The sequence below is a fragment of the Canis lupus genome, chromosome 8 (genome assembly GCF_048164855.1).
Source record: "Canis lupus baileyi chromosome 8, mCanLup2.hap1, whole genome shotgun sequence".
Taxonomy (NCBI): domain Eukaryota; kingdom Metazoa; phylum Chordata; class Mammalia; order Carnivora; family Canidae; genus Canis; species Canis lupus.
In genome coordinates this window covers 53,164,586-53,191,428 of record NC_132845.1, presented here as the reverse complement: position 1 = coordinate 53,191,428, position 26,843 = coordinate 53,164,586, and the positions used below count along the sequence as shown (strand labels likewise).

The 26,843-nt window shown below is 42.5% G+C and overlaps 2 protein-coding genes across 22 annotated transcripts in view; one reads left to right on the top strand and one right to left on the bottom strand.

Annotated features, from left to right (window-relative positions):
- The window catches only part of LYRM1 (LYR motif containing 1), a 32,030-nt gene extending 25,221 nt beyond the window's left edge, over positions 1-6,809 (bottom strand). For 2 of the 10 annotated variants that reach the window (XM_072836096.1, XM_072836089.1), the window contains exon 1: positions 6,383-6,640. In XM_072836096.1, the coding sequence (XP_072692197.1) occupies positions 6,383-6,500 (118 nt within the window). In that variant the 5' untranslated portion in view covers positions 6,501-6,640. Of the gene's footprint in view, positions 1-5,813; positions 5,997-6,041; positions 6,206-6,334; positions 6,642-6,713 lie in introns of those variants that run through there. The other 8 variants (XM_072836095.1, XM_072836093.1, XM_072836088.1 and 5 more) reach the window with 8 other exon arrangements.
- The window catches only part of DCUN1D3 (defective in cullin neddylation 1 domain containing 3), a 37,040-nt gene continuing 16,439 nt past the window's right edge, over positions 6,243-26,843 (top strand). For 2 of the 12 annotated variants that reach the window (XM_072836081.1, XM_072836077.1), the window contains exon 1: positions 6,243-6,445. The gene's annotated coding sequence lies outside the window, so the exon portion shown is untranslated. Of the gene's footprint in view, positions 6,510-6,842; positions 7,047-7,172; positions 7,345-11,424; positions 11,505-26,843 lie in introns of those variants that run through there. The other 10 variants (XM_072836078.1, XM_072836075.1, XM_072836073.1 and 7 more) reach the window with 8 other exon arrangements.

Sequence of the window (26,843 nt, the reverse complement as noted above, 5' to 3'; positions counted from 1 at the left end):
ACTTTATTTTGGGTAGTGACATCTGAGTCCTGAATGACATGAAGGAGACTGTTAAAGCGAATGGTTAGGGGAAAAGTGGTTCAGGAAGAGAGTGAGAACCAACAAAGGCTAAGAGGTGGTAAACACCATCAGTGTTAATACATGGAGAGCCTGTGGGGGAGGTGAGGCTGCAGGTGAGCAGAATCCAGCACAGGCAGGGAGGGCAGGCCCTGGAAAGGAGCTTGTAGTCTAAAAACAAAAGGAAGACACCGGCAGATTTTAAGCAAGTTGGGAGTACCATGGTCTAATTTACATCTCTTAAAATGTGCTGGATTTGTATCTTGCAGATGGTGAAAAAAATCTTGCCTAATGAGATTTAATTGACAGGAGAGTTGGGATTAAGAGCCAATAAAACTGGATGATTATTTCCCTGACCAAGAGCTTTCCCATTTTTATTTTGGAGTAATGGGGAAGTAATCAATGTAAAACAAAACACAACACACCACCCACTCACCCTTCTACTCTATGGTGAGTGGAAATAGTGAAAGGTCCAGGTAGGCTCCAAGAACCCACTCTACACAGCACATGTAGGCACGTGGCATGACCAGATTTAGTTTTACAGGAGGCCTGTGGGAAGATATGCTAGTACTAGGGGATTTATCCACTTCACCCTTTCCCCCACCTTTGGAAAGGCCATCACAGCATGAACGCTGAGGAGTTTAAGAGCAGAGATGAAAATTCCTTCTCCAGATGAAATTTATAGAAGTATGACTCTGGTCTCAGGAATGTAAAAATTCCCAGTGTTGGACTCTCATGAGGCTTTGCCTTCTACTTAAGAAAAAGTGTTGCCGTATGAACAAGGGACAGAAAAGGAAATGGGAATTAACTGACTTTCAAGCCCCAGGTTGAAGGAAAGACTCTTTCCATTCCTTCGGTATCACCCCTGAATAGAATTTTTTCTCCTCATAATGAATGTAATATTTCTCTCCCAAGTACTTTATGATTGGGTGGGTGGGGGTGGTGGTGACTGTGAAACTCACCCAATGAAATCACTGTCTTATGTGTTCATTGGGCACCCATGCTGGCCTGCCCCTCTCCTGACATCCCATCTCCATAGATCGGACATCCCTTCTTTTTGTCAAATGAAGGTCCAAATTCAAACAACTGAAATATTCTTTCTTTGCCTAGCTGCTAATTCTCATCCTTGTACTTCCACTGCTTTTAGCAAGGTGCTTTTTTCATGATGAAATGGGTTCAGCTATGTCCCTGCTGTGTGTACCCCAGGCATGTCCAGCACACTTATATCATGTTCATCCTGTTCTGTTGTAAATTTCTATTTGGTTTACCTTTCTTCCTTCACTGTGTGTATTTTGGGGAGGGATAAAGAAGGTTGGGACTGTGCCTCATTCCTCACATTCTTAGGCCTGGTACAAAGTTGGAATTTGAAATATATGTTATAAGAATAAGTTTATACACACAGAATGGTCACCAGTAATGCCCATTCTCATATGTGGTGGTATTTGGACCAGCGTCCTAACTGAAGACCCTAAAATATTTAAAAATACTAATTAACACTCACAATGATGTTTTCAAGAGTGGTGCTGTGGATGTCAGAATAAGGAATTTACTTATTTTTTATTTATATTTTTATTTATTTATTTATTTATTTATTTATTTATTTATTTATTTATTTATTTATTTATTTATGATAGTCACACACAGAGAGAGAGAGAGGCAGAGACACAAGCAGAGGGAGAAGCAGGCTCCATGCACCGGGAGCCTGACGTGGGATTCGATCCCGGGTCTCCAGGATCGTGCCCTGAGCCAAAGACAGGCGCCAAACCGCTGCGCCACCCAGGGATCCCTCAGAATAAGGAATTTAAGACTTTGTTATTTGGGGAGGAGGCCTTATCGGTTCCATCTAAGGCAGTATTAGACACACAGTTATAATGTAACCCTTACCCTTAAGTTCTTTGAAAGTCGATAAGGGTTGATGCACTGGACTGAAATGATTTACTGTTTCCATGAAGCTTAGAACCAAACATATAGAAAAATGTGGTTCTGATAGATTTTTTTCTTGGGAAAAAAATTCTTCTGGGGAATAGATCCATTGCACCCAAATGATCAGGGGTCAAACCAACCTACAAAATCGTAGTTTAAAGTTTCTGTCACTTGGAAAACCTCTAGGGAACTGATATGCTCTCATAATGCTAAAGCAAAGTTTTTCTTGCCCCAGAAAGCCAGGGTAGAGAATGACTGTCTTGGTTTTAGGCGTTCAGTTTTCCTACACATGTAAGGAACAGAAGATACAATGTAACTAATAAGCAGATAGGTTCTGGAATGGCCAAACCTGGGTTTGAATTCTGACTTCACTACATTGATCAAGTCTTCTTGAGCCTCAGTTTCTTAAAAAGTGAAGTGGGGTAACAATAGAACCTTCTTCAAAGAGTTGTGGTAAAGATTATTTATGAGATAATCCATGTAAATCACTTATTTTGGGAGCTAAAGAAGGCAAATATTACCTGAATAGGAGGAAATAAAGAAGAAACAGTGAGGCCTCTTTTATCTATACCAAGTTTTGTCGGCAGAGGAGGAAAAAGAAGCAGGCTGCCTGTTGGCGAATTTATTGCTTTGTGATAGTAATGGATTTTCCTAAAGCTGTTTCCCTCTGATCATTAATAATCCCTGTACAGTAAAGGACTATTGTTCTTCAGTATGAGTAAATAACCCTGTCGGAGGTACCGCTTATCTTCAGACCACAGCACATACTTCTTACTGGAAATATAATGCAGGTGCCAACACCAAAAGCATGCCCAGACTTCCCTTCCTATTTTTCTTCCTTTATCTCTTACTCCTTGCTTATCCTTTGGCATGTTTTCCTCCTGCATCTGTTATATTTCCTACGTTCTGGTATACACCCATATCCTATACAGTATCATCCTTACCCAAATCGAATAACCTTCAAGATAAGCTGTGCCCCCACACATCTTTGCTGTCTATCCTCTCTCCTTTTCATTAATAGACAGACGGATCGAGATAGTCACAGACACATGAACATACCCAATGGACTTGTTTCCTGTCCTGGGTGCAGTGTTTGGTTACTAGATTCCAAAAAGGGAAGTGTAAAGCCATATTGTTTTGCAAATCTCAGGATATGCTTGTGTGGTGTACTTAATCATAGCACAGCTATTCTCTGAAATAGCATCTTTTTACACAGAAAGTGACAATATGGGTGTCAGAGATAGGAGGCAGGGAGGAGAAGGTAGATGGTGTTTTCATTTTACTTAAAGAAATGGAAATTAGGTTTGGTCCTGTAGTATGGGAAATCTCCAGAATGCAGGGAAAAACCAAAAATACTGATATCTGAAAAACTTCTAAATTATCCCAAACAAGATCATAGGAGGCAAGTATGTTCATTCTAAATATACCACCATAGGAGCACACACAACATTATACTTGTAAGGGGAACTCCAATCAGGCTTTTGTAACCAAGAGAGATACAGCTTTTTTCCCCTCAGAGATGGATATTCTAAATGGAAACCAAGTTTTGGCCCCTCAAAAAGAAATGGAAGTATCTGTTTCCTAATCTGCAGATTTTAAGAGACAAAGACAAAGTAAGGGTCAGTTAGAGGTGGTGAGAACCAGTTACCAGAAGTAGGGGGAGGTGTTAGATGTGCATGTGTATGTGTGTGTGTGTGTGTGTGTGTGTGTACGTGTCTGCTGGAAATAGATGAAAACTAGGTCAATGCTAAAAATCAACCCCAGTCATTCATTCATAATTACTCAGGATTTCACCCCATCATAGGAACTGGGGAAGTCCAAGAACAAAAAACATTAGGTTTAAATTAACATTTCAATCCCTCCTTTGTTATAATTTCCTAGGGAAATGGATTAGGAAACTGACAAAGGACTTGTTAGAACATTAGACATAGCTGGAGCTTTCTAGCATCTGACCCTTGATCCAACCCTCTGATGAATAACCTCACCTTAAGTAGGGGGCTCTGCTCTCAAGACAGTTTCTAAGTACCCTCTAATTATCAAGTAACTACAAACCGAGCAACTTTTCTCATCTGCAGATGCAACAGAGCTCCTTACTAGACAAAATTCCTTGAGAGTAGGAGCAACGACTGGCACCCAGAATACGTTCACACTCCTCCAGTCCGGCACTGACCAACAGAATGTATTTCAATGACGGAAATATTCTGTAACTGTGCTGCCCAACAGGGTAGCTAGCCACTGGCCACATGTGGGCACATGAAATATGGTTACTGCAACTGAGGAACTAGCACTCAAAATTTTATTTAAATAGCTACATGTAAAAACCAAATAAATAGCTACATGTGGCTAATGGCTCCTGGAGAACAGCACAGGGCTACACCAAGAACTGCAAATCAAATGTTCAGTTTGATAATGTTCAGGTCAGGCAGATAGTTGAAAAGGAGGGGCACATGGGGAGAAGCTTACTGGCGCTAGCTGACTGTTGCGGGGGAGGAACCTCAGGCTAGTGTGGCCAGATTGTCTCATTTTTCAAATGAAGCTGAAGATCTGGATTTTGATGTCCAATTTTTAAACGTTGGCAAGTAAATTTTTAAAAGAATTTAAATTTAAATCACTTTGTGGGATGAACGATATGTTTGCATGCAGTATCTGTCTTGCCAGTTTGCAATCTCTAATTTAGCCCAACCCCTCCAGCTCAAAGAAAAAGACCTTATCCAAGGCCACTGCTGGTCAGAAACAGATCCAAGATTGAAACCCAGGCCTTCTCATACTTCTGATATCCTTTCTAGATTTTACGAGATTAACCATATCTAGATTGTGGCTGACAGTTGGCAGCAGCAGTGGGACAAAAGCCCCTTTGTTAGAGTTGTAGAAGTCCATGGCTGCTATCTTATGAATAGTGTTCCTACCTAGCCATAACTACACAGTGGGCCCTATGGGCAAAGCTCTGTACCAGGAGCCAGAAGGACGCAAAGAAGAAATAGCCCGTGGGGAGTCAGACATATGAACAATTAACAAGCAAAGTCAGCCTTGCTGTAATGGACACAAATCACCTGCGCACAAGTCCAAAAGCACTGACAGCTGGGGTTGGAAGGGAAGGAAGAGATTTGAGCCAGGGCTTAGAGGATGAATAGAAGCTGGATAGTGGGTGGATGAGTCTCACTGATTATGAGAGTCTCATTATTGCGGGATATTAAGGGAGCCTTCTTTTATCTCTGAGGCCTTATCTGTGTCAAGGGTCTCCTTTCAATTGTTTTCCCCTTAGGAGTCATCCTTGGTCCCTCCTCCTCCCGTACACTTCACTACCCAATCCAGCAGCAAGTCTTGCAAGCTCTATTTCCAAAATGCATTCCGAATTTAATAATCTGCATTTCCACTGCCACTACCCATCTCTCCCTGGGCCTGGGGCAGCAGCCTCCTAACAGGTCTGACAACTTTCTACCCTACTCTAGCCAGCAGCCGAGTGATTTTTTTTTTTTTTAATGTAAATCAGGTCACTCCCCTTCTCAAAACCCTCAGGTAACACAACAGCCAAACCTTAACCTTGGGCATTTAGCTGTGCATGATCAGGCCCTCCCACTTCTCCATCACAGACCACTCCAGCCCGTGTTCTTTCAGTTCCAGCCACCTGGCTTTCCCGCCGTTTCCCTCCTCAGGACCCTTCCTGTTGGCTCTCTTCTCCATCTAGAAAAGTCCACTCCCTAGCTTCTCTCCTTTCACGCATCTCCGTGGAACTCTGGCCTTATCTGAAAAGCCTCACCCCACCTGGAGTGGCCTTCCTCCCACCTCCTACCGCTTCACACCCCGTATTATGGTCTTAGGGGGGCATGTCGTACTTGCTGATATCTTCCTTACTGACTGACATTTTAACTTTCTCCCGGACTCCAATAAACAGTCACGGAGCAAGGCCTCCGTCTCGTTCTCGTTCGCGGACCGAAGCCGTTTAAGAAGCAGGTTCTCACTACCGTCCTAGGAAGCCTCCGTGGCCTCTACGGGACCTCGTTTGGGTCAACCTTCCCCAGCTTGACGCCTCTCGCCCCCGGAATTGCCCCTACTGATCTCACATTTACATTCGGGGATCCAAAGGATTCAGGAAAAGTCTCTGTTGGGCCCCAAACCGGCATCTCAGCTGTTCGCCAAACAGGCCTCCGCTTCCTGGCCCTCGGGCCGCTTCCCCCGGCGGGGTCCCGAGGCCGGTGGCGAGGACAGAGAGCCGCCCTCGCGAGGCTGGGGTCACACAAGCGCGTCTCCTAGCAACGTCGCACCCCCGCCCCCAGCCCATCCCTGCCCCTGGGGAGTCAACCCCTTCCCCCAGTCTCCCGCGCCAGGAGTCAGCGTCTCCATCCCCTACACTCACTCTGCGTCAGGCCTGCCTTCCCCCACCCACAGAAGCGCCGCAGCCTACCGCGGGCTAGGAGGAGGCGGCGCCGGGAGCCTTGCTGAGCCGCGGCCGACGCTGGTCGGGCAGGTCCGGTAGGCCAGGCCGGACTAAACCACCGGGGGGGGGCCCTCCGTGGAACCATTAGTTCCAGGTCAGGGATAGTCTCAAGTCTCCCTGAAACTTCATACTCTAGCCCACCCTCCGCCGTATACCCAACAGTATAGCCAACTTCATCGTCTCCCTAGTTTCTCTTTACCCCTTTTCGCTATCCTCCCCCACCCCCACTCTAGCCAAAAAATGATCCAGTCCAACTCCTCCCAGCCCTCCCTCCGCGTCGCTAGTTCTTTGCCCTTACTTGGCGACGGCTTCGTACGTCCGTGCGTACGTCGTGACGCAATCTTCCACCCGTTCCTCCCCGCCCCTCTTCTATTCTCTCCCTCCCGGAGCGGGCGGCCTGCGGGGTTACCGGAAGTGATGATGCAGGAGGCGATGGAGGGGGCGGGGCTTGGGGGCGGCCGCCGCCGGTGGGCCGCAGATGAAGAGGAGGCGGCGGCAGTGGTGGAAGAAGAGGCGGCGGCGGCGCGGGTAGGGATCCTGGAAACGCGAGCGGGGATGGTAGGTGGTTTGGACCCGCCGGGCCGCCGTCGTTTCCAGAAAGGGTTTGACTGGAGGAACCTCTGGAGCAGCTGTGAGTTTTGGGGGGGGGTTAAGGAAAAGCGGGGAGCATTGAGAGATGAAGGGGCGGGGGTTGGGTACCTTCGAGAAAAGGGGGTGGAAGGGGAGGAGTGGAAATCAGCGCCTTGTCTGGACTGGTCCTTTTGGAAGAAGAGGCTGTGAGGGGAGCCTGTGGCGTGTCAGCTGCAGGGCTCAAGAAAACTTGCCTACTGTCCCTGCCTCGCCACCGCCAGCACCCCTCAACCCAGGCCTGGGGATCTGGGGGCTGGAACAGCCCTGGAGAGGGTGTCGACTCTGGTCCTATGGCCCGGGTAAGCTCTGTGAGGTAGGAGTCCAAGCGGGAGGTGGTGGGTGAATCTCCGGCTGCCTCCTCCCTCATTTTCCTCCCCACCCCCATCCTTCCCTTTAATCATTAACAGCCCTGGAATTAAGGGGCTCAGACCTGAAGGCCTTTCTGTGCACCTTTGCTATAAACGATAACCATCTGTGCCTGAGGTAATGGGGCTGGAAGCTTTGCCTGTATCCTGTGTAGGAAGTGGGACGGGGTGACAATGTATTGTTTTTTATTTTTTTCCATTCCCCTTTCCCCCTTATCTTTCCTCATATACACCCCTCGTTTCCACCTCAGTTCTCTGTGGCTACGTGGTAATCCTGGTGTTTTTTTTTTTTCTTTTCCTTTATGGCACTTGGTACCTTGGTTACCTCTTTTGAATTTGGTGTTCAGCCTCTCCCAGATCTTCCTGCAAGCTTTGTAATACTTCAGTTACAGGCTATGTCACATTGGGAGTACCTCTCAATGCCTGGTAGCTCCAAATTAAGATGAGCATTTTCTCCTATGAATACTGGGATTCCAAAGCCCTTGCAAGGATTCCTAAATGGCATCATAGCCCAGGAATCAAAGTCTCTTGTTCTAAATACTTTGTGTGTGAGGAATTTACATGTTGTCAACTCTTTCCAAAATGATTTGATGTTAGGCTAATTCTGGATTTCTGTGTTTCTCTCCACCCACACTTCATGATGCACTTCAGAGAACAGAAAACCCCATATTACTTTTTTGTTTCTGCAATTGGACAATCGCTCTTTTATCTTTTTCTCTATTCACACAAGTCTTCAGTGACACTTTTGGCTTGTGCTGATTTCTGTCTTATGCTCTCATTTATTTAGCTGATTCTTTGTGTATAGACGGACTTAAATGAGAAAATGTGATTTGTTTAAAAAAAAAAGTACAAACCAATAACAAAAATTATTTGAAGAAAGCAGAGAATGACTGGAAAGAAGATCTCTATTGATGTTCTGTGGGTTTCAAAAAAAAAAAAAGTCACCAAGTAGTCCTCTTTTAGCTTGTTGTAGGAATTTCAGAGTGAAATGTAATGGTTCCTATTTTGATGTTGATATTTTCTTTGGTAGTCCTCTGTTGAATGCGGAACTGTGTTTTCTGAAGAGCTTTAAGAAATAGTGCCTACATTTTAGAGGTCCTTTGGTTAGAAAGTGTCCATAACTCCTGGGCCTCTATAACTGAATTTATGATGCGTATTGCTAGAAGAATTATAACGGATCCCATCCTACTCATCAGGGCTTTCAGGCCTGATAAAACGATGTTTAATGCTTTGATTATACAAGTAACAACATCATGTTTAGATGTTTCACAGAACTGTAACAAAAGAAAAGAATGAGTACTATTCTCACCTTAATTGATTTGGAACCATTGAATATAAAGTAAAAAATTCATTCATTCAACAAGCATTATTGATTAGCTAGTAAGAGCTAGCCAGTATTTTGGGCTGTGGTTGACAAAGGTGAATGCAGGCATAAGGTCTGAACTCTTATGGCGCTTATACTGTAGTGTGTGGGGCAGAATAAATAAGCGAATCAGACTTTGCTAAGTGCTGAAGTACAGGGATATGACAAAACATGTCTAATCGGGATGCAGTCAAAGAAGACCTTTTTAAGGAGGTGACCCTTAAGTTGAGCTTTGAATAAAAAGAAGCCGGACATGCAGATATATGGGAGGAGCCTTCCAGGTTCCTGGGACTAGCTAGTGCAGAAACTGGCAGGAATGACTCTGGCAAGTTCTAGGGCTTGGGAAGAAAGGGGTGAGGTGGAGGAGGGGGAGGGTAGAGAGGTGAGGGAGAATGGGAAAGGGGAGTAACAGCCAGAGCCTCGTGAACAAAAAGGAAATGAAAAGTTTAGGTCAGAGAGGTGGAGGCTGGGCTCAGAATAGGTAGGCAAAATAAGAGCAAGAAAAAGGAAATAGAAAGTGGTGCTCCTTTTTGATCAGTTCTGTTTCCTTTCTTGGAGCATTATGACTTACTGTTTTGCAGGTACTGTTGATTATTGCAATAAAAAAAAAAAGTCACCCTGCTGAGTGTGGGAGAGGAGGCGAGATGGCTGTGGTCACCTGGGTCTTTTCTGGCAGATAAACGTCAAACTGTGTTCAGAATTAAACAGAATGTTCAACTGAGAGTGCACTTTTTTTTCCTTACTGTTTTCTGTCCTGTATGCTGCTATTTAAAATTGCATAACAAGTACCCTGCATATGTTCTAATGCATGAATCCTCCTTTGCTTCCAGCTGTGTATGAATTTAGGGTTGAAGTTTGGGCAGGTGATAATAATACGCCCCTGTTGTTCTCCAAAGATGTCCATTGGGATCTAAGTTTGAAGTTACTTTTGTAGGGAGACAGGTTTTGTGTTGCAATATTTCCACTCTTGTCTGGTCTGCCTGGTGACTAATAACACTCAGCTGAGGTGTAGGTTGGTGCTAAAAGTTCATTCAGTGGATTACAGTAGATAAATGACCATTGTGGGCGCAGTCCCACTGTGTCGGCATCTTTGGGCTGGCACGTAACCAGGGGATGTAACCTACTTTGGCTTCTGTTAGGGCCATTCATCTCTAGTAGTCAGCTACTTCTCAGCCTCACCTTGACCAGATTGTCCACTTGAGAAGCCCAATCAGGACTCCTCCTTGATTTGGCCCTCTACTGCCATGTCACAGTGGCCCGAAACAGAAAGAATACTCTCTTTTCTTCTTTTGAACCCCACAACAGTGACTAGTGTGTTCTTTGAGTGAATTGGCCCTTTGAGCCATGTGGTTGAGGGACTTAAATGTTGCTTAGGCTATTTGTAGTAAAGTTGGTATTAGAAATGCTAAATAAAAACCTTTTAGTGTTTGAGGAAAAACAAATCAGAAATTAAGGACCTGTCACCTGTTTTAAGTTCTGGTATTTTAGTAGCATTGGTAGATGGATTGTGAAAATTAACTTGAATAGAGCTCACTGGGCAGTCCTGAGGGTAATGAAGGGAGTGGAATAGAGCCTGGTACTGAATTACTTAATTCGGACTTGAATACAAATGGAAAGTCTTTTAGTTAGCAAACTAGTGACTAAAGTGAACAGCTAGGGACAGGCAAACAATAGACTCCGCTCTCCATACTGCAGAATAACTCAAAGGAACAGAGAACTGATAGTAAAATATACGTGTGTGTGTGTGTGTGTGTGTGTGTGTGTGTGTGTACACACAGGGCTTTTGTTGGTCTAGGTTAAAGAATTTTGGACTTTGTATGCTAATGCTGGGCTTCAGATACTTTAGCCAATGGGTTATTAAGCTGTCTACTATTCATCTTCATTTCAGTGGTTTATTATAACGCAAATATGAAAATATCCTGTAGGCTGAAATTTCATCAGCCAGTTTGGAGACTGGTGACTCTTTTCTAATTTCTGAAAGGAGGTAGATGGATAGGAGGGCACTTGAACACAGGGAGAAGCCATTGACTCCTATGTTGGCCACTGATTGTGTTTGGGGAAAGAATCTACAAAATCTAAATGAATTTGGAGTCTTGGAGCTGAGCTGGCTTTTAATATAGGATGCCAGTTAATTTCTTTCTTAAACTTCAGGGGCTTTTGGTCATATTCCTCTGAAAGGTGGGCACCTTTGGAAGCTAGTTGATGCCACTTATTCTTGGAGTTGTGGTGTTTTGTATTGCATTGAGTGACTTAAAATTAATCTGATATGGCTACTTTTTTTTTTTTAAGATTTTATTTATTTATTCATAAGACACACACACACACACACAGAGGCCGAGACACAGGCAGAGGGAGAAGCAGGCTTTCTGCAAGGAGCCGGATGTGGGACTCGATCCCGGAACCCGGAATAATCCCCTGAGCTGAAGGCAGACACTCAACCGCTGAGCCACCCAGGCATCCCCGAGCATCCCCGATACAGCTACTGTTTTGATGTCTGTGCTGCAATAAGGAGAGTTAATTGTACACTGGCTACCAGTTGTTTCAAGGTGAAGATGTGGTAACTCGATTGAAACAATGGTAATTACTTGGTAACTCTATTTCCCCAGCTCTTGATAACTACAATTACCTCTTTGTGTCTGTTTACAGGTGTTGATACCAGTGAACCAGGACCAATTCTCCCTAAATGTTGCAGTGTTCTGAAGCTCTTTGCACAATGGACCAGGGTGTTTGAGTTAGTGTCTTTCAGTTCAAATCTAGTTTCACTGATTCTTGTGTCTGGTTCTCTAGGTGATGGAAGGTCCTATTTCTTTTGGGGGAACAAGATTACCATAGCACTTAACCATTTAACTAATGAGTAATACATATTTATTTAGCAAACATGTTTATTTACTTATTTAAATATGTTTAGCAACATATTTATTTAGCAAAGTAATGAGAGAGAAGGTTGGAAGTGCCTCAAACTCTTAATTCTTTGAAGTCTTGATATGCCAAAAGAAAAAAATGGGAGGGAGAAAGTTCCAAAGAATCTTCTTTTAGATGTGTGTGAATGAAACTTTACTTAAATACCATATATCAGAATAGGGAAACTCAATAAGTCAGTCTTGAGGTCGTGATTAGCCCTTATTGTGGCCAAAATAAGCCACCTATGTCCAGTGCATCAGTCCCAACCTAAGTGCATAGAAAGGTAGGCATCATGCTAATGATGAGAGTGTGGCTTTGCTTGGGACTGTCCTGAGTGGAGCTGTGCGGTGTTGGATTTTGAGCTGAATTGCAGCATGGAAGGTTAGATTACATAGCTTTAGGAAACATCTTTGGGCAGCCTGGGTGGCTAGTGGTTTAGCGCCACCTTCAGCCCGGGGTCTATCCTGGAGACCCAGGATCCAGTCCCGCATCAGGCTCACTGTATGGAGCCTGCTTCTCCCTCTGCCTGTGTCTCTCATGAATAAATAAATAAAATTAAAAAAAAAAAAAAGAAAAGAAACATCATCTGTGTTCCTCTTCTGCTCTGCCCTGCTGGAGGGCTCAGCCTCAGGACCTAGGGACTAGAAATAATTCTGTTGCTAAGGCCTGTAAATCCAGACCAGATATGATGCTATCTTGGATAGCAAAACCCTGTATAGTGTAGTACTTCCCATTTTTGGAGAGCACTTAGCATCTTTTGTAACCACTGCCTTAGTCTCTGCTGTCATTCCAGGAGACAGTGTGCTGAAAAGACTTGTCCTCTTATTTTATTAATAGATTGCTTCCGCCCTGTCAGGACTGCAGAGTTTGGTTATAGCCTGCAGAGTTTGGTTATAGCTTTTAGCTCTTATTGGTTGATGAAGGGTTTGGACTCTGCAGTATCTGCTTAAGATGGGTTGGTATGTGATCTATAATTCTGATTCTGAACAAGACTCAAGTCATAGCATTTACTATATTGAATGTAGTTCATTCTTCTTCCTGCAGTTTAGGAAGGGGAGGAAAAAGACCCTCAAAGAACTTTAGAATATCTGGTGTAGTGTTTTTTCAAACTAGGCTATAATGGAACCCTCTTGTAGGTCATTGCTGGAGTACACTGTGGTGGAATGAGGAGGTTTTGCTCTTTTCCTTCCATTTTCCCTATTATGCTTCACTCTGAAAGTTAACTTTAATATTCTGTTATGTTGGGCTTCCCCAGAAGAATGCTATAGAATAGAATGTTCTGAAGCCAAAAACAGGTTGAAAAGCAGTGATTTAGTCAGGAAATGGAAATCTAGAAAGGTTATAATAAAGTTGCTTAAAGAGCAAGATACTGGCAACTACAGGACCAGATTCAAGTCTTCTCTGTACTAATTTTATTTTCTCATCTACACTGCCTCATATGTGTAGGCACTTTGTTTGAGTTTAATTGGAATCCTTGCTGTTTGTTTTTTTTATATATTCTTGGTTCTTTACTCATTTTGTCACAAATTGCTGTTCTTTCAGGAAAACTCCTTATAACCACAACCACCTTTGCAGGGTATGTGAAATGAGGTTATTAATGAGTGGGGGCACTAGTAAATAGCTGGCCTTATATCCTCAGAATGTTTCTGAAAGTGACAATAGTACTTTCAAATAGGAGTTGAGGCTTTATCACTTCGATTTCTTAAGCTATCAGGCAGGCTATAGAGAATACCTATGCAAAATGCTGAACCAAATACTTCTTTTTCCCAGTGACCTGGCCTGTGATCTGAACAGGAAAACCTGGGTATATCCATTGACAGGACAGTTTTAGAACAGTTTTGGGAAATAACTACAATGGCCACATCCCTGCCCTGTTTTTTCTTTTTCCCTTTTTTTTTTTTTTTTATGAAGCAAATTTGTTTTCAGTTAAACTCTTGCTTTATATCTACTTGATGATTACTTAGTGGCTGCTGTTTATTTTTTTTAAGAGAGTGAAGGGGGGAAAGGGCAGAGGGAGAGAGAATCAGACATTTGCTGAGGGTGGAGCCCAACATGGGCCTCCATTTCATGACCCTGAGATCATGACCTAAGCTGCAATCAAGAGTTGGATGCTTAACTGAGCTACCCAGGTGCCCCAGCTAGTGGCTGCTCTTAAAAAAAATTTTTTTTTAAGATTTATTTATTTATTTGAGAGAGAAAATGCACGTGTATGTGCATGTAAGTGGGGAGAGGGTCAGAGGGAGAGAATCTTCAAGCAGACTCCCTGTGTGGAGCCCTGGCTCGGGGCTCAATCTCATGGGTCATGAGCTGAAACCAAGACTTGGACCGAGCTGCCTTCCCTGAGCCACCCAGATGCCCCAGCTAGTGGCTGTTCTTTAAACAGAAAGAGAAGGTTAGCAATACCATTGCAGTGAGGTTGCTGGTATGGTTTCTAAGTGGCAGGATCATGGACATGCTAGAAGTCCCAGGTCCTTAGAGGAGACATTTTTCTCAGTTTCAGTGACGTTTTCTTTCTTCTAAGTGAGTGGAATTCAAGAGCAAGAAGTGATAGAATGAATGCTCTGTGTCCATTTTAAAGAATGTTTCTATAATTCTTTTACTCCTAGTAAATTGGTTTTTCTTTGAAGTAACAAGTCATTGGGTCAGTCATTTACTCAAAATAGTTGGTTACAGATGATGCCTATCTTTGAGAAGGAGCAGTTTACTTGGGGATTTCCTAACATTTTATGAAAGAGAAAAGTCTAAAGACTTCTAAAGGCATTTAGATAGGTGGGTTCAGTTGTGGGGGGAGGAAGATATGTAGAAGAGCAGGCCTTTGGGATGGTGGGGTGGGGTGGTGGTGTTATTATGGGCTGGGTACACTGGGTGAAGAGAAATGCCCATCAGTGGTCCAGCTGGGAAAGGGTAAAAATGTTAACAGTGGCACTGTCCAGGGGAAGAGTGGGTAGAAAGGAGCAGGCCCACAGGATTGCCCAACTCCAAGGAACACTGTTCCTAAGGAGGGAAACAGGGGCCTGTGGAGTTGGGTAATGCAGTGGCCCACACCAGGGCTCTGACCACAAGTGTTCTTTCCCATTGCTGGAAAGTATATTTCTGATGGGGAGTGGTGAATGCAGGGATGCAGTATCTGGTTTGACCAGATTGGTCTTAAAGATTGCTTGTGGAGTGCTGGCTTAAGTTTTTTGAAATCTCTGTCTCTTTTGATTTTACTTTTGACAAATCAGAAGTTGGTAAACAAGAGGGAATGTGATGTCCTTGGGTGCATCAGAGTTTGGGTAAAAGTACATAATGAAGCAAATACTAGGTGGTGATTGTTATTTAACAATATCTACTGTGCAAAGGGAACAGTTACATGTAAACTATTGAAGTAATTCACGATTCTCTCATGGAGACTATAATGTGGGATAAATCACAACTAAAATTATTAAAGAGTAATCATGTTTTACTTCACATTTCTGCAACAGTCCATGTTTTCTTTACCAGGTCAAATTAGTTCCTAAGTCTTTCTTCTTCTTCTCATTCATTCATTCATTCAAGACACAGAGAGAGAGAGGCAGACACATAGGTAGAGGGAGAAGCAGGCTCCCTGACGCAGGACCCCAGGATATGACCTGAGCCAAAGGCAGATGCTCAACCATTGAACCACCAGGTACCCCATGTTTCTTCTTCTTCTTTTTTTTTTTTTTTTTAAGATTTTACTTATTTATTAATGAGAGACACACACAGAGAGAGTGAGCGACAGAGACACAGGCAGAGGGAGAAACAGGCTCCATGCAGGGAGTCTGATGTGGGATTCGATCGCAGGTCTTCAGGATCAGGCCTTGGGCTGAAGGCAGTGCTAAACCGCTGAGCCACCCAGGCTGTCCCCCATCTTTCTTCTTTTAAAAGAAATTTTATTTTACCAGGTACTTGTGGATCTGTCTAGGAGCCAATTTCCTACTTGCACTGAAAATGGCAAGCAGTGCTCTGAATTGGTGACAGCTGTAGATTTAATGATTAGATCAAGTAGAGAAGTGGCTTCTGAGCACCAGTTTAATTGGTTTTAATGTGGACTTCTTTTTCTGAGGTTATTAATTCTGTTTTTCCAACAACAATTCTCTAATACTATCTAAATGTCCAACGGTTCGATTCTAATACAAACTGCCTGGAGTTAGTGCATAGCCCTCAAAATAATGACTCGTTCTCATAAGATTGTTCCACTTTAGATACCAGCTACAAGTACCGAGTAATCCCAAGGTACCTGCACTTCTGCCTGGCAAACTACAAATTTGGGGTTCGTCACAACCACCCTCCCCCAGATTCAATAATTGTCAGAACATATGACTCACAGAACTGGGAAAAGTATTCGGGATTATAGTTTCTTTATAAAGGATACAACTCAGGAACAGCCAATTGGAAGAGATGCATGAGACAAGATATGAATGAGCACAGCTTCCATGGCCCCTCTTGGCACGCCAGCCTCCCAGCATGTCATTATTGTGTTCACCAGTCCTGGAGCTCCCCTAGCCTGGTTTTAGTTTCATTGAGTCTCCTTTATGTAGGCATAATTGATTCAGTCATTGCCCTGCTGCTTAAAGTCCAGCCACTCTCCTCTCCCCTGTGGTCTGAAAATTCCAACCTTCTAATCAAGTGCCTGGTCTTTCTGGTGTGGCCAGCCTCTGTTGTGAAGCTATGGAAGGGCCCACCCTGAGTCACTTCATTAGCAGAAACTCCAGTGTGGTCCACCAGGGAATCCTTAGGAATATCATAGGACACTTATAAAAGTAAGGATGTACCAAGAGTTTTAGGAGCTGGGACAAAGACCAAATATATACATGCACACACATTTTTTTCCCAAATGTATTTCTTATCATACCACATTAATACTCCAGTTTTGCATCCCATAAGTAGTAATGGAAGGAGTCTCCCTAAAGTTGATTTAGATAATAACTAACAATATGTATTTACTGTTAATTAGATGGAGTTTTTTGTTAAGAAAGTGCAGATAGAGTAGCTTTGGATTACAAAGGTACAATCTCCTCCCTCAGCCAGTATAAAATAGCATTCCCAGGATATGTTATAGTTCCTTGAACTTAACAGGTGCTTTAGCTCTAGACTTCCCTAGTGCAAGAAATGAGCTCACTTAATAAGATATCAAATATACAGAATTCATGTTTCCTTTCAGTGTGACTTGAAAAAAGATAGTGCATTGGTTAAGAGCATCAGCCTAGTCAGTCTAGGTTTGAGCCTGAACTTTATCACCTACTTACAGTTTGATGTTGGATGAACCACTTAACATCCCTAAGTTTCATTTTTATCTTCTTCATATATAAAGGGAGGATAATCACAGGAAATAATTGTGAGGATTCAATAAGGATATGGCACAGTGCCTGGCATAGATATAAACATCTAAGAACATCAGCTTTTATTAGCTACATGCATGCATAGCTAAGCTTACCTGGGTTGGCGGCTCCCAAGGGGCCAGGTACTATATCATTTTACTTTTATATAGGAGGACATATGGGACAGTATATAAAACCTTGATGGGCACCCAATAGACACAGGTTATCTATCACTTGAAAATAAAACCTTCTCTGGGTATCTGGGAAGTATAGGAGTGACTCTGTGATGGAAACTTCCAGCCTGTTTCCAGGGCTGGCTTAAAACCAAGAGATGGAAAATCTTCCTGAAACTATAGAACACGCATGAGCAACGGGGACTGGGGCTCAGTAGCAAAAGTACTGTTGAACCAAAAAATGGGAAACTGATCCAGGAGACGTTTTTATCTTTTACAGTATACCTTGAAGTTCATTGAGTTTGGGCAAAATTATATGAGGCTTTTGGAAAGAAACAGCAAATTTTTCAGCTGGTCCAGAAAACCTTTGAGAGTCAGCTGGCAAGTACTGTGTTGTGTATGTGCTTCTCAGAGAAAGTGAAATGCCCAGGTATACTGGTAAAGGGCTTACCAGCTGCTTGAGGTTCACTTGTTGGTGAACTCTTCGAAGCCCAGTTCTCTCTCTCTCTCTTTTTTCTTTTTTAAAGACTTTATTTACTTGAGGGGCGGGGCATGTGGCATGAGCAGGGAGAGGGGCAAGTAGACTCTGTGCTTAGACTGGGGGCTCCACCCCAGGACCCTGTGATCATGACCTGAACTGAAGGCAGACACATAAGCTGACTGAGCCACCCAGGCACCCCGAGGCCAGGTCTTGAATTTTCCCTATAGCTCTATTCCCTGGAGATGCTACTCTAGTGGGACCACCACTGGACTAAGTCTAGAAACTAGTCTGGCCTCTGTCACAGTTACTGTGTGTTTTTGGGCAAGTTACAACGCCTCTTTGAGTCTGTTTCCTTACCTGTATCATAGATTTGAGACTAAATCACTATTTTTCAAAGTGTGGCATCGGTTACATTTTTAGTGTATATGCTGCTGAAGTGAGCATTCGAGTGTTTTTGGTAGAATTGATGGTACACAAGATGATTTTTGGTGGTACACGGATGAGTCCTTTTTGTTTCCTAGTTCTGTATTTTATTGCATATTAATGAAAACATAACAAGTCACATACCTTTGTCTTCATGGATAGTGTTGCTTAGAATGACATTAAAGTGGATATGATTTTTTTTAAGCTCTTTAGAAAAATATTGGGGGAACGATAGTTGGAATGGTAGATGGATATTTACCATGAATATGACCATAGATCATAAAAGTCATCTAGAAAAGACTGGAATTTGTAATTTCTAAGGTTTAGTCATTCTGTTGCAGTGCTACACCTTCGTGAAGTTCTGTGGTGATAGATACTTTAGAGCGGGTCCTTAAGACTTTCCTCATTCAAGCAAATTGACACATTTCTATTTCTGCATTCGTAGTGAAGATACCGATAAGTAAGTTGTATAGAATTTAAAATATTGTAAATGTTAGTAGTGGTGGCTTTTTTTAAAGAATAAGAAATAAGTAGTATTGCTTCCTCTTTCACCCTAAGCAGTTTCCCTGCAACCAGGATTGATTTTTGTTCCTTTCACTCTTTGGGGTTGAGGCTCCCCATGGAAGCAGCTAGGGTTCTGACCTGTTCTGTCGTGGAGAGAAAAAATGCCAACTCTCTCTGTCTCTCGCCTTTTTTTTTTTTTTTTTTGGCCAACCCTCTCTCTTGAATGCATGCCAGTGCATGTATTCTAGGTTCTGGAAGGCTGGGGCTCTGCTCTGTCTTAATGTCTGGTACATTACTTCTTGCTGGTAACTTCTTTAAAAGTACAGTGTGACATGTGCCGTAAAATGAAGTTAAAAACTGAGGCAAGCTTTATTTAAAATTTCATTTCACTTTCTGTCATATTGCTTGTAACTCAGCAGAGGGAGGGTCTTGAGAAGTTAAATGAGCAGTGGTAGAAATGAAACAAACTATTGTAGGAGGTGCTTTCTTTTTAAGTAAAACCTCAGAATAAAACTGAAATCTCGATTTCGTAATAGGAGCCAAGAAAGTTGCTTTCAGAGGTAGTCTATGGTTCTTAAGTTGTTTGTTTTTTTTTATTTAAACCTTAATTACCTTTGTTCCCTTGACATCTTCTATGTATCTTCACACTGTCATCTTTCATTATCTACTTTGGTTGTTGGCCTATGTTCTGCAAGTGATTTTGTTTTATAATTACTGCAGCATAGAGGCTCATGCATCTGTCTAGCTCGTGTAATAAATTGTTTAATGTTTCAAATTATAATTTTAAAAAATTGGTATAAGGATGGTTCTGTGTCTGTTCTCTTTCTGTGCCATGTGTTACCTAGTCAAGATGAGGTCAAAATAGAGCGAAATGGTGACAGTGATGTAGCCCAAGATTATTTTCCTTCTTCCTTTATTTAATACAGTGTTTCTACTTGATTTCATAATGAGACACTCTCACCAATTGAGGTGAAATCTAATGTTCCAAGCCACAAGCCCTCATACTTTGTAAATCTTGGTTTTGTCATTCATACTGTCTTGTCTCCTGAGAGAAGTGGTGACTTGTGGTATTTGGCACGTTGGGAAAGGGCAAAAGCCTTTACTCAGGCCTATATTTTGCAGTATTAAAAAATCTCTTTTCCCACTAAAATCTGTTTCATGACGTGCATGACATTCATCTTTGTGCAGATTCACAAGTCTGCCTTACTCTGGGTAGATATCTTCCAGAGTCCATTTCCCTTGGCACAGAGTTTAGTCATTATTTATAGATAACTGCTGATGAGTCTGGGGAAATCCTGAAAGGGGCTGGAGGGGTCTGGTGACATTTGCCCTTGGTCTCTAGACTAGGGTTTACAAAGCTAGAGTGGGGTTGTTTATTTCCTTCTCTTCTTGGAAAATTGCCATTGGATCAATGAGTCTTGGTTAAGATTTTTTTTGTGGGCAGCTGAGTTGTTGGGCCTTTAACGATGGGAGCCACATGAAAGACTGTTCTTTCCCAGTCATACAAATAATTATCTCCAGGTAGGATAATCTCTGCAGAAGTGTAAGCATTTAAGACCACACATTAAAAAAGATAAAATGTAATTTAGAGTCAGAAGGAAAGATTTACATATATAGTGGTAGAGTTCAAAACCCTTTCAAGCCATTCTTCCATGTTTCCCGCGCTACTGGAGAAGACCACTTTGGTCTTCTCATGGTAACCTAATGTTTTAATTCTTTTTTTTTCTTTTTTTTAAGATTTTATTTATTTATTCATGAGAGACACAGAGAGAGAGAGAGGCAGAGACACAGGCAGAGGGAGAAGCAGCCTCCGTGCAGGGAGCCGAACGTGGGACTCGACCCTGGGGTCTCCAGGATCATGCCCTGGGCTGAAGCTGGCGCTAAACCACCACTAAGCCACCGGGGCTGCCCTAATGTTTTAATTCTTATAGGAAACTTGAACTTTCATGGCAACTTAAGTAAAAAAATGAAAGTGTATAACTAAAGACTTTATCTCTTAACTTTAAAAACCTCTAAAAAGAATCAGAATTGCTTAGTTTGTCAGGGCATTTGCTTTTCTAAGTGTCCAGCTCAAAACCATTGCTTAGCTTAGCAGAAAGAGATAATAAAATGTTATGCAACAGGTAAAAATCTTTCCAGTTGCCTTTTCCCCATTTGGAAGGATACAGTTTTTCCTTCCCTCTGAGTAGTTGGGCCGGAGTTCCTCCTCTTTCTGGTTTGTAGCCTTACTATTTTGCATACAATGCTTAAGTTGACAACACTGAGTTCTCTGGTCTCCAGCATTTAGTTCTTGTGACTTGGCCTACTTAAGCAAAAGAGCTTTTGATGATAATAGCAGCGTAACAGAACAAAACTTTCAAAAACATACTTTTAATAGCACTTTCGATTTCCAGACAGGTATAAGATATTTTCTAAGAAGAACCAGCCTATGTAGTTTTCAAATTAGACATACTTGAGCAGGGGACCAGCTTTCCCAGACGGAATGTGGATCATTCATAGGGAACTTTTGAAATTCAAAACTAGCCCTGTAACCTAGAAAAATTTGGCCTCCAAATTTGATGCTTTCACCATTGTATTCAAAGTGAAATGTGTGTAGCCTGAATTTTTCTTGAGGACTGATTCTAGGATTGGATACACAGTGTTTCAGGAAAAATGTGTTTATGGGTTGCCAGCTATTCATGCCAATGCATTTGAGCAGCTTTGTGGATCTTGTTCTTAAGGTCCTTACAATGTGGTTAGGAAAACAGACATAACAATTAGAAAATGTTGTAAAATCAGTGCCAAAAAATATCCATGTTATAAATAAAGATGGAGGGGTGCAGAGAGGCTCTAGGTCAGCTTGAAGGAGGTAGGAGAGGAGTCCTGTGGGAAGTAAAATCTTAGCTGGTCTGGAGAGACAAAGACTAGAGAGTGAGGTGGCATTCCACGTAGAGGTAACGGTATGTGTAAAACTACCGAAGCATGGGAAACCATGGCATTTTGGGGAATGGCAGGAGTTTCAGTATGCCTAAGGGATGTAGAATGAATGAGATGGCGAGAATGACAGTAGTTAAGGCCAAACTCGGAAGGGGGCTTCTTTGTATGCCCTGCTGAGTTTTGATTGTCTTTTGTGAGTGAAGGGGAACTATTAAATAATTTTGAGTAGAGATGTGGCATACTCACATGGGTGTGTGTGTGTGTGTGTGTGTGTGTGTTTGTGTATGTGTGTGAGAGAGAGAGAGTGAGAGAGAGACAGAGACAGATCTTTCCAGCAATAGTGTAAAAGAGGTTGGAGAGAGCAAGCCCATTTGTAGGGAAACTTATTTGTGGGAGTGCTGCAGTAAAGGTGTCAGTGGCCTGAGCTGTAGAATTACTGAGGACAGGTAGCTACTCAAGAAGTAAGAATTTACAACATTTGGCTTAATCTGATAAAACTACTGCTTGCATGTCCCGCATGGGTCAGTAGGCTGAAGGGTGCCCTGTTCCATATAGTCACTTGGAGACCCAGGCTGATGAAGATCCTGCTATTGTGTGTTGTCTTGGTCACCATGGCAGGGAAAAGATGGGCGGGATGTCATGTGCCAGCTCTGTGCTTAGGCTTAGAAATGATAAGAATCACATCTGCCTATGTCTCTGCCTCTCTATGTCTCTCTCATGAATAAATAAAATCTTAAAAAAAAAAAATCACATCTGCCTACAGTTCATTGGCCAGAAATAGACACATTCCCCCACCTCACTGAAAGGAGGCTGGAAAATTGAGGGAACAGATGTACTGCTTGGTGAGCTTCTCTGTCTATCCACAGATTTACGTGAAGTGGTTTTTTTCTGAGGTAATATCTTCATCAGGATATCAGTAGTACCAACTTCATAGGGTAGATGTGGGGCTTAACTGCTGTCATGACTCTAAAATGCCTACTGTTGTGTCTGGCACAATAAGGCTGTTGGAGGGCATCTTTAGGTTTGATCTTGAGATTGAGATTTTCTCACTGGGTCATATCTATTTACTGGGTTATAATCAATAATTAAAAACCAAACTAAAGAAGAGAAATAGCATAAATTAGAGTGAATTCTAGAAATGGTAAATATTGCTTCATGAAACTTTTGCGATATACATGTATTTACATATGTGTATTTGGTCAGGAAGTAAAGTGTTACTTCTCACTGAAGGCTGCACTTAAGAGTTTGGAAGACACTGATCTAGTCCAGTCTCTCATTTCACAGTAACTGAAAGACTTATACATACCAAACAAAAAACTACTCTTATTTAAAAAACATTTTTGGGGCACTGGGTGGCTCAGTTGGTTAAGCATCAGCCTTTGGCTCAGGTCATGATCTTAGGGTCCTGGGGTCGAGTCCCATGTCAGGCCCCCTGCTCAGCAGGGAATCTGCTTCTCTTTCTCCCTCTGCCCTGTTACCCCCCCCCCCCCACACACACACTTGCTCGCTCACTTGCTCGCTCAGTCTCAAATAATACCTTTTTTTTTTAAGATACTATTTGAGACATCTCTTAACATGCAGTGTCAATAGGACTCCAACTTAAAACCCTAAGATCAAGTCGAATGCCCTATCGAGTTGGCCAGGCTCCCCCAAAAAACTACCCTATTTAGTATGTTTTTTTGAAAAAGGCAGTTTAAATTTTCATAATTTTAAACGAGTGGACTTGAAAAAGCAGTATCTTTAATTATGAGAAATAGTAAAACATGGGTTTGAATTTTAGCCTTGCCACTTGCTATCCCACAAATAAGTTTCCCTATGTCTGGGATTGTTCCCTCCAACCTCTTTCATGCTATTGCTGGAATGCTCTTTCTCTCCCTCCCTCCCTCTCTCTCTCTCTCTCTCTCTCTCTCACACACACACACACGCACACACACGAGTATGCCACATCCCTACTCAAAATTATTTAAGGCTAGTTACTGGTACTTCCTGTGCTTTAGTTTTCTCATCTGTAAAATAGTGATGATGATAATACCTACCTCATAGTGTATGATTGTTGGATTAGTTCATATGTATAAAAATGTTTTGAAATTGATGGATAGTATGTTGTAAAACTTTTGTAAGCATCTGTGAACATTATTGTGTAAAAGTGGCCCATACCATGCATGTAGGTAGACCATGGTAATCTGTGCAGTGCACTTGGTGCATAGTAGGTGCTTATTTTACGTTTGATTTTTTAAAAAGATTTTTAAAGTTTATTTATTTAGTTATTTACTTAGATTTTTTTAAAAAAATTTATTTATTCATGAGAGACACAGTGAGAGAGAGAGAGGCAGAGACATAGGCTGAGGGAGAAGCAGGCTCCCTGTAAGGAACCTCATGTGGCACTCGATCCTGGATCCTGGGATCACTCCCTGGGCCAAAGGCAGATGCTCAACCTCTGAGCCACCCAGGCGTCCCTAAATTTTATTTTTTAAAAGATTATTTATTTATTTATTCATGAGAGACAGAGAGAGGCAGAGACATAGAGGGAGAAGTAGGCTCCCTGTGGGGAGGCCAATGTGAGACTTGATCCCAGGACTCCAGTATCATGACCTGAGCCAAAGGTGGACGCTCAACCACTGAACCACTCAGGTGCCCCCTATTTATTTTAGAGATTGAAAGTGTGCGCATGCGCATGCAGGGGAAGGGGCAAAGGAAGAGGGAGAGAATTTCCAGCAGACTCCCCGCTGAGCATGAGCAGGAAGCAGGACAATCTCACGACCCTGAGATCTGACCTGAGCTGAAATCAAGAGTTGGACGCTTGACTGACTGAGCTGCCCAGGTGCCTCTACCTTTGATTCTTTAGAAAATGTTTATTAGGTGCCAATTAGCCCTTTTCATGTTACCATATGCACTCCCTGCCTTCTTAGAACTCCTAATGTAAGATGCAGTCACTGAAATAATAGCATCCTGTCTCTTCTGTGGACTTGTTATTTTTGACCACCTGCTTGGGAGCCGTGAATGTATATGTTACAGAAGAGTAAAGGATATGTAGTGCATTCAAGCCTTGAATGCATAACTAATGAAAATCCTTTTTGGCTTTTAAAAAATGTTTTGGCCTGGAAGAAACAAGTATCAGAGTTGTCTTTAAGATTGTTAGGTTGACTTCTCTTGCAGTGAGTAGCTAGCGTCAGCCAACTGATGCAAGCAAGAGATGTGCTGTGCCTTTCACAGGGCAATGGTGGATAATGACTGTTTCATTTGGATAAGCCAGTTGGTGATACTGAGTAGTAGTGCCCTGGGTGAATAGGAGTTAATCCTGGCTGCCTGGCAGAAGTAGATTTGTTATATAATTTATGGCACCCAGAAGCCCTTTAGGGAGGTCTTTATTGTCTTATTATCAAGACACTATCCATCTAGGCCTGAAGATTAATTTTTGTTGCTCTCATCTAGTTCCACCAGAGTGGTTCTCATAACTGAAAGGGTAGCAGCTTGCTGTTAAATGCCTGCACTTGCTTTTGCTTTAACACAAAGGTATGTTAATCAAGAATGGGTATTAGAAATCCAGAAATGTTTCAGTTGGTGATTTATTAAAGTTTAGAGTACTTTTTTTTCTTGTTAAACTGATTTAACTTTTGAAAAATGAGTCCTATTCAGGGTTTCAAACATTTCCTTTTTGACTAGCCTCAGAAAAGGTTTATTAACATATCTGTCTTGTAAATTGCTGCCACGGTTCATTTCTGTCAGTCCACTACTGAAACAAACGCAGGAGTGTCAGTTCAGCTTTCTGTCATCTGACACAAGTGGACTCCTTAACTCTTATTACTGGTGGATGTCCACTGTTAAACAAGCCTGTACTATTTTTTATGACTCACTGAGAAGTCATGTGGTGGTGTGATTCCCCGTCCTCAGCGACCAGCACTTAAACTTGTAATTTTCAATGTATTGTGTTAAAACAAACTTCTAATTCTGGCTATTTTTCTTTTCAATTCTAGACCTAAAATTGGAAGCCCTATTTTTGTAAAACTCTCTCCTAGAAAAGTCACCGGTGTTGCTACCCAAATATCATAACTGGGCCCGGGGGCGGGGAGAGCAAAAGCTAGCTGTTTCACATGGTTAAGCAGAATGTGTGGGCCTGCCTGCCAGCCAGCGGAGGTGGAATCTGCCCTTTGCTTTCTTGGCAAGTGCATTTGGCTTTGAAGGCTCTGATTAGGACTTTAGTTCTTGGCCTTTTCTTGCTGTCATATAGACTATAGTCTGTTGTCCCCTGTGGTTCCAAAGAGATGGAGGATCTTGGTGGTCCTCCATCTCTTAATATCTTTGATGAGGTACCTGCTTCAGCCCTCAGAGTTAAAAGCCACTCTGCCCTCCGCCAAGTGTTAGAAAATAAAACAGTGGGATAGTAGTATAAAACTGGCTGTGAGTCCTTCATTTTCAGTATTCAGTATTAAAAAAAACTGGTTTTTGCCCTTGCATCTCCAAACATCTTAAATGTGTGATGCCTTAGTTTACTGAAGTAAAGGAGAGGCAGTTCAGACCAGCACCTGAAGGCTTTCCATTGGAGTTCATCTGATTAGCAAACCCTTGAAGCTTCTTAGAGTGCTGCATGATCATGGCTTGAATGAACTCTCTGGACTTTCTGTCTTGCTAAGAGAGGCTGGAGTGATATCCATCATAAATGTAAATTTTTTCCAAAGGACTGGAGTGCATGTCAAAAAGAGGCGTAGGGATCCCTGGGTGGCGCAGCGGTTTGGCGCCTACCTTTGGCCCAGGGCGTGATCCTGGAGACCCGGGATCGAATCCCACATCAGGCTCCCGGTGCATGGAGCCTGCTTCTCCCTCTGCCTGTGTCTCTGCGCCTCTCTCTCTCTCTCTGTGACTATCATAAATAATAAAAAAAAAACAAAAACAAAAAAAAAACAAAAAAAAAGAGGCGTAACAGGATGAACATGTTCCTATTTCAGCTTTAACTTTGACTCTTGTTCAGTTTGAGGTGAAAATTAGCTTGTGGCATGCAGAGAGATGGAGTGGTGTATGCTGGCTGAGAAGATGTGTTTGTATCACATTATCTGGGGATTGATGAGGTAGGGAGTTAAGTGGAACAAGGAGACAATTCCTACTTTTTCTTCTCTCTGAAGGTAGAGGTGTGCTGGAAGGATAGGAGTCCAGGAGAGGTTGGACTTTAGGAAGCAGCTCTGGAGAGGTGAAGTTAAGTTCTACATCCTTAGAACTCGACTCCCTTTGCTGTTGAGTATTTGGTAACGTCATCATATAATTAGATTGGTATATATGGCTACCAGTTATTGAATACTAACTTGTGCTAGGGACAGTACTAACTATGTTGGACTCATCATTTATTCAGTCATGAGTTA